The 8229-nt window shown below is 37.4% G+C and overlaps 1 protein-coding gene across 1 annotated transcript; it reads left to right on the top strand.

Moving 5' to 3' along the window:
- The first annotated feature begins 3268 nt into the window (after positions 1–3268).
- On the top strand, positions 3269–7675 carry LOC117319174 (lactadherin-like). Its single transcript, XM_033874011.1, has 5 exons — positions 3269–3293; positions 3606–3760; positions 5576–5722; positions 5933–6083; positions 6668–7675. Exons 1-5 carry the CDS (start codon positions 3269–3271, stop codon positions 6928–6930), a joined length of 741 nt encoding a protein of 246 aa, XP_033729902.1. The 3' UTR covers positions 6931–7675.
- The last annotated feature ends 554 nt before the right edge of the window (positions 7676–8229 follow it).

The raw sequence follows: 8229 nt of genomic DNA, 5'->3' as shown, positions 1-8229 counted from the left end.
GCTAGCTATTTGACAATTAAAACCTGAAGGCCTTCGTTACTATAACGGGCCGACCTTAGCTTGTACTTTTATTCTTTCAACGATTATCAGTATTATGAACCGTTTTAGCAGTTTTGAATATTAATATACATGTGTAATAGGAGAGGAAAAATGCACGGCCAGACCGGGGTTCGAACCCGGGACCTCCGAACACTAGCCGGATGCTCTACCAATTGAGCTACCTAGTCGCCGATGATCGACCCGGTCCAGTTCCGCTACACTCTTCCCTCCTATTTTTTTAAGTCTTCGACTCCGAAGACTTCACAACTCACAACCCAGGTTCGGGTATCCCCTTGTCAAGTATACACCTTACTTGAAACAAGGTTTGGTCACAGGCACCAAATGTAATAGGAGTGGAAAAATGCACGGCCAGACCGGAGTTCGAACCCGGGACCTCCGAACACTAGCCGGGTGCTCTACCAATTGAGCTACCTAGTCGCCGATGATCGACCCGGTCCAGTTCCGCTACACATGTACATACAACTATCCAATCTGTGTTAATCCGAGAATGTCTTTTGTACCGCTGATGATAATTGTTCATGCATGCTATGTACCCAACAGCCGCATTGAGCTGAAAAAAATAATGGCACTTCTTTCGGCTTTCAGCAAAAATGTTAAATATATAATAAGGTCTGCCACGATAACTATGGATGAAAGTGGTATACCGAATAACACAATCTGAATAAAACAAATATATCATGAAACATAATAGACAGAAATGAATTGTTTCATGCATTTTGTCATCGGTTTTGTAACATGAATTTACACTGATCATGCTGCCTTTCTACATTGTATATATATATATACAGTTTTGTGTACGTAATTGTGTGTGAAAGTTGTCATTGTTTCTTTTTGTATCATGTGAATACTTTATGTGGAAAACCTGAATAAAAATGTCAAAAGTGAAAAAAATATCTTGAAGCCATTAGTCATTAATTATTATACGTATCTATCCATATGTACGTTTGATGGAGACATGGTATTTTAATAATTCAAATAACATTAGTATAGGTACAGTAGGCTTCGCTCATTTCATCGTTAGTATCAATTGGTTAGCTATATCTCATACGTGTAAGTTGATATTGAAACAGGAAAGATTCAATGACGACCAACTGCTACTGTGAGTATAAGAATTAACATATATGCTTGATATCAACCAGAAAATGAGGTTTGTTAGCAATTCACAATTTTTATGATTATTAATACTGAATTATATATGTCCATATTTCGGCTTTTTGAGATTTGGTTTGTTTGTTTTTTGCTTAACGTCCTATTAACAGCCAGGCTTTTTGAGAACAGCTTATGTTTTGCAATGTTAAGGTGATCAGTTTTGACAATTCATACTGTCTAAACTGTAGTGACGAGTTAGTGATATACTGAGATCATTGAGAAAAAATGAATCGGAATAAGACCAGGTGTTCGCTTTAATTTAGTCACAAATATCATTTTAATTCATATTTGTATTCTTAACTATAGATGAAAACAAGATACCTGATTTGCATACTGGAAGCCTGGATGCAGTTGATGACAGTGGATATTGTGATTACACAGAACGGTATGTGTTGTTGTACTAAATTTGGTCTGCATATGTACTATTGGCATAAATTTGACTATTATTATTGTTATTATCTTTTTTATTTTTTTTTATGATTTGACATATTGCTAAATATTGAAATTTCACAATGGTATACTCCACATAACAGTAAAAATCCAGACAATTTAAACACATCCATATCGCTATCAACATAATAATGTTACATTCACACCAATGTAAGCATACAGTAACTCAATTACAGCTACTATTAGGTAAAAGTCGACAAAATAACAACTGCAATACTAATTCAGGCAATTGTAATACACGTGTCAATTTCGCTACCAACGCAATAATGTAATTTTCACTTCGATTCGCATGGATTTGCTCGTTAGCAAGGATGACCGTTTTACCCAACCCCCTGATTACATTAGATATTTCAAGCTTGAGAAACAAACAATACTATACAACAACTCCAATCCCCTGGTAGCTGTAAGTATTCAAGCATTGGAAACTACCATTTAAGTAAGTATGCCTTCACATTGTCAAAGATATTTCATGAGAGCAGAACGGTGGAGTTTCCAGCAAAATAAATTTTCCAACAGGGTTAGGCCAAAAATGTTTATTACTCTTAGATACCATTCACCGATCGTGTTGGCTATGCACTTAATTAATCAAGGATGCACTTGTCTCATGAATTCAATTTCAGAACGCATATCCGAAAACAGATACAAAATAAATATTTATTTTAACAAAATAAGTAAGTATAAGCTTACGATATTTATTTGTTTTGAGAATGAACGTAATTTTGTTTTTATTCATTTTTGCTTGCATATATAATATTGGCATAGCTTTGATTATTATTATTTTTTTCATTTTTATCTTATGTTTTTACAGGGCACTGCATATTACAATGTCCCAATTCTAAACCTCACTTTTGAATCACTCTTATCCATTCCGCTATCAACATAATGCTACATATGTATAAAACCGTTCAGTAACTCAATTACAACAACTATTGAGTTAAAATCGATAAAACAACAACTACAACATTCATTCGTGCAATAGTAACGAACGTGTTATTTTCGCTAACAAGGCAATACTTATACATACATTTCAATACAAATGGTTTTATTCATTTGCATCATCCATTTAAGCATGCATGAGTTCACAAATCCAGCATTCTTGAATAATTCAGGCATTGGAAACACTCGTTTAAGCATGCATGACCACACAATTCCCAACCTTATAAAATAATTCAGGCCTTGGAAACACTCGTTTAAGCAAGCATAACCACATAACTTCTACCTTCTGGTAACATTAAATATTTCAGGCACTAGAAACACTCGTTTACACAAGCATGACCACACAACTCCAACCTTATTAAATAGTTCAGGCCTTAGAAACAATTGTTTAAACAAGCATAACCACACAATTCCTACCCTCTGGTAACATTGAATATGTCAGGCATTGGAAACAATTGTTAAAGCAGCAATAACCACACAACAGTTAACTCTGGTAACATTAAATATTTCAGGCACTAGAAACACTCGTTAACACAAGCATGACTACACAACTCCAACCTTATTAAATAATTCAGGCCTTGGAAACACTCGTTTAAGCAAGCATAACCACATAACTTCTACCCTCTGGTAACATTGAATATTGCAGGCATTGAAAATACTCGTTTACGCAAGCATGACTACACAATTCCGACCCTCTGGTAACATTAAATGGAAATGGAAACTTTATCCATTTGACAATAAGTGCGAAAAACTCTATACCTCTCTTTGATGGTCCCCTGAATCGGTGCAATTATTCAAACCCATTTGCCTTCATCCGGTGGATGTTTAGGGGGTGGGCTCAGCTGGTGGACATATGGGGTTACTCTTTTTATTAACTTTATGAATAGCGGCAACTGTTCAGAATAAATGTCAGTGTGATTTGTGAGAAAATTAAAAGCAAACGCGATCTTTGAAGTTAAAACCCATTACGTGGCTAATATGAAAACGAAGTTATCTTGTTTGTATTTTAGCTCCATGTAACTCAGACCTTGTGACTGGTCCTTTCGGAGTAGAAGACTACGCCCTCACGGCACCATTGCCTTACCACTCTGACTCACGATGCCATCCAAAGTATGCCAGACTGTCTTCTCCGTACGCCCATGGTTTTATGGGTTCCTACCTGCAGGTTGGTCAGCTTACTTATATAGAGGCAAATAACTAAATAAATAATATACAGAACCCCGTATAAGTGTGACCGCCATGGAGTTTGTGATATTCCCTTTATAGCCACTATAGGGCCGGGGCCCCGTATAAGTGTGACCATGAGGACCAGTGATATTCCCTATATAACCACTATAGGGTGGGGACCGCGTATAGATGTGACCATGAGGATCAGTGATATTCCCTATATAACCACTCTAGGGCCGGGACCGCGTATAGATGTGACCATGAGGATCAGTGATATTCCCTATATAGCCACTATAGGGCCGTGGCCCCGTATAGATGTGACCATGAGGATCAGTGATATTCCCGTTATAGCCACTATATGTTGGGGACACCCGTATAGATGTGACCATGAGGATCAGTGATATTCCCTATATAGCCACTATAGGGCCGGGACCCCGTATAGATGTGACCATGAGGATCAGTGATATTCCCGTTATAGCCACTATATGTTGGGGACACCCGTATAGATGTGACCATGAGGATCAGTGATATTCCCTATATAACCACTATAGGGCCGGGACCCCGTATAGGTGTGACCATGAGGATCAGTGATATTCCCTATATAACCACTATAGGATGAGGACCCCGTATAAGTGTGACCACCATGAGGATCAGTGATATTCCCTATACAATGTATAGCCACTATAGGATGGGGACCCCGTATAAGTGTGACCACCATGAGGATCAGTGATATTCCCTATATAACCACTCTAGTGTGGGGACCCCGTGTAGGTGTGACCACCACGAGAATCAGTAATATTCCCTATATAACCACTATAGGATGAGGACCCCGTATAAGTGTGACCACCACGAGAATTAGTGATATTCCCTATATAACCACTATAGGATGGGGACCCCGTATAAGTGTGACCACCATGAGGATCAGTGATATTCCCTATATAACCATTATAGAGTGGGGACCCCGTATAGGTGTGACCATGAGGATCAGAGATATTCTCTATATAGCCACTCTAGGGCCGGGACCCCGTATAAGTGTAACCACCATGAGGATCAGTGATATTCCCTATATAACCATTATAGAGTGGGGACCCCGTATAGGTGTGACCATGAGGATCAGAGATATTCTCTATATAGCCACTCTAGGGCCGGGACCCCGTATAAGTGTGACCACCACGAGAATCAGTGATATTCCCTATATAACCACTATAGGATGGGGACCCCGTATAGGTGTGGCCATGAGGATCAGAGATATTCCCTATGTAGCCACTCTAGGTCCGGGACCCCGTATAAGTGTAACCACCACGAGAATCAGTGATATTCCCTATATAGCCACTATAGGGCCGGAACCCCGTATGAGTGTGACTATGAGGATCAGTGATATTCCCTATATAACCACTATAGGGCCGGGACCCCGTATAAGTGAGACCACCATGAGCATTAGTGATAAAACTGTTTCTGTGAGAACAAGCATTTCTTTTCAAATAATTGTATTAGAAGCCATCTATTTAAAATCTAGCCATTCACGATTAATATTTATAAATCAGCTGATTAATCAAAGCATTACAAATGACCACTTTAACATAACTACAAGTCATGTATGTGATGACGAAAGAATTAATTTGTTTTATCATAATGTATATCCATATCAGAGTACAAAATTGAGGTCTGATTTTACATCTGGTATTGTGAGGACATGCAGACTTACTACATGTATATATTTTTGTATGTTTGTTTGATAATTTTAGAGAATGTATCATACAAAAATTTGCTGAAATTGAATCATATGGTAAATTTATTTGATTTAAAAATCAAGGTCAGACTGAGAAAACCATCGATGATAACTGGATTTGTGATCCAGGGAAGATCTGGATTAGGTCTATACGTTAAAACTTACAGTGTTCAATACAGCGACACTGGTACCAAGTGGAGGGAGGTCAAGGACATCAACGGCAACGTTAAAGTAAGGCATTTATCGGTTTAATAGGATCATGTGAGAGTAGAACGTCCTACAGTATTGTCGTATCCTTCTAGGATGACGTTATCTTTAACATGTCTGACATTTCTATAAAGGAGACGAATCTGAACTTGTCTGACTTTACTGGCTTCTAATCATCAGTGTATAAAGCTCACGATTTCTTTTACATTATTGCACTCTTGTTTTTCTAAACAGGTATTTACCGGCAACAAGGACCAATGGGGCCTTTCGAAATCAATCCTTGATTCCCCAATCATTGCTTATTTTATCCGTGTGATCCCAATGACTTGGTCAACCTATGCAGCATTTCGATTTGAAATTATTGGGTGTCCAATTCTGCATCAAGGTTTGTAAATAGAATCATATAGCATTACCGGTATGATATTGATGGTCCTGCTTCTGTAGTTATAAATAAAGCCCAATGACGGCTTTCTCTTTAGGATACTTTGGTATAGACAATGTCAAACCTGGTTGCAGAACATTCTCTCTCTTCAGTTTAAGAAAAAAACATTCGTAAATTTAATTAACGGCGTTCTAATTCATCGTTCCGCTCTGCTGATTATTTTGATTATATACTCACGAATTTCCTGAAAAACAATGAGAGGGCAACTTAGATGATATATCAATATCGACATGTTCTAAGAACAGTAGCAAATAGTAACAGATACCGTATTGATAAAAGGGGCTTCATCCGCATTGTGTTTTCCCATTCTACAATATGTTAATGTATTTACATAATTTGTTTACATATTCGACAATATGTTTAAGTATTTCCAAATTTGTTTATATATTCTACACTATGTTTATGTATTTAAATAACTTGTTTATATATTCTACAATATTTTTATGTATTTACATAATTTGTTTATATATTCTACAATTTGTTTATGTATTTATATAATCTGTATATATCCATTCACCATACCATAGGAAACCAGACATGCTGGAAGGTAAACAACGTGACAGGAATCCCAACTTTCGACATCTTTAGTACAACAAAGACCAACCTAGGCGAGTGTGGTAAGGAATGTCACGGACGAGACAAGTGCCACGGTTTCACCTTCAACCACGATTCTGGTCTATGTCAAGGTCACAGCCACACCAACTACCTGAATGTTACCATACATCAAGTAGCAGGAGCTTGGGGAAGTGACTATTCACTTCTGTTTGTGAAACAGGAAGCGTGCCCGTGAGGTTCTCTTCTTTCTCAAGAATATATGTTTTATTTTCTGAATTATTTCTTCAACTGCCCGACTACTTACTTAAAGTTTCGTCTCTATGTGTCGAACTGAACTCTGTATAATTAGATATTGCTGCTTTTTGCATGAAATTGAAATAAGGAGTTATCATTATTACATTCTTACGGCTCATCAAAACTGAAAACGTCATTTGGTTGGACCAACAAATTGTTAGCAAAAGTGGTTATGAAACGAAACAACTCCATCAAACGAAATACGTAAAACATTTATTTGATATAGCTAAAATAATCATTATTGCTATGTTAAATCTAAATCTTGTGTTACAAACAGTTTTAAGATACTGTATCATATAAAAACGTTCATTGTGCCTAAATTTTCGTCGATTTCGTTGTTTTTATGGAACCACGAATCCAAATATAACGAATATTGTTATATGCATCAATGTTCGATATTGCTGCATGTCACGAAAGTTTGTAACCACGAAATAATTTTAAAGCACCAAACCGCGAATGAAAATAACACAAGCATTTCATAATTTACGGTAATTCAAGAACCTGTATGTTAACAGTTTCGAAAAGAAGCTTTATACACTCTAATACGCTGCTATTAAAACTATGTCTGGTGAGGTTTGAGATAATTGTACACAATAAGGTAAGGATCGTCTTGCAGCTAGGATAATAACAGTTCTTCGTTCCAGGGATTACATTATAAAGTTGTTTCATGCCTTGTTAGGCCACAAACCGAGAAGAGTGTTGCTTGTTGATTGGTATTAAATTCATAAAACAGCTATTTTGCTGCCAGAATAATCAAACCATAATCAGATATACAAGAAAAAAATGTATGTAATTTTGCATTCGGATCCAGAAGACCAGCATCTTCTCTATCATAAAACCTACGTTAGCAGTCATCGACAATCGCGATCGGAAAGACGCTTTATCATAATCATTTGAATGCTTGTGCATGCTCAGATGTTCCACGCCGATTAACATTTTTGCGTAACGATAAACAGCTTTACAAAGCCTTCACAACTGCTAACCCAAAATGCCCCAAAAGACCGTCAACCGTCCGGAAGCCGGCCGAACTAAAGTACCTGTCTTACCACCATGTGTCTTCACTAGGCTGACCTCATGATCCTAAAACACACTTAAAATTCACATCACTTCAAACGTATGCGTAATGCAATATCGTTACACAACAACTGGGGATGGTTTCCAAGATGGCTACTCGATCGGTCGTCTGATGGCTATATGTATTTGTAACTTGCCACTCTGCAGATCTCCTAGGTAATCTGGT

This window comes from Pecten maximus, unplaced genomic scaffold (assembly GCF_902652985.1).
Source record: "Pecten maximus unplaced genomic scaffold, xPecMax1.1, whole genome shotgun sequence".
NCBI classification, from domain to species: domain Eukaryota; kingdom Metazoa; phylum Mollusca; class Bivalvia; order Pectinida; family Pectinidae; genus Pecten; species Pecten maximus.
The sequence above is the reverse complement of the archived record's forward strand: the minus strand, read 5'-3'. Positions and strand labels throughout refer to the sequence as shown.

Coding starts and splice junctions, on each gene's coding strand:
- LOC117319174 (XM_033874011.1), top strand. CDS start 3,269: ATGACTACACAATTCCGACCCTCTG. Junction 3,761..5,575: donor TTATGGGTTCCTACCTGCAG/GTTGGTCAGCTT, acceptor TTAAAAATCAAG/GTCAGACTGAGAAAACCATC. Junction 5,723..5,932: donor ACATCAACGGCAACGTTAAA/GTAAGGCATTTA, acceptor TTTTCTAAACAG/GTATTTACCGGCAACAAGGA.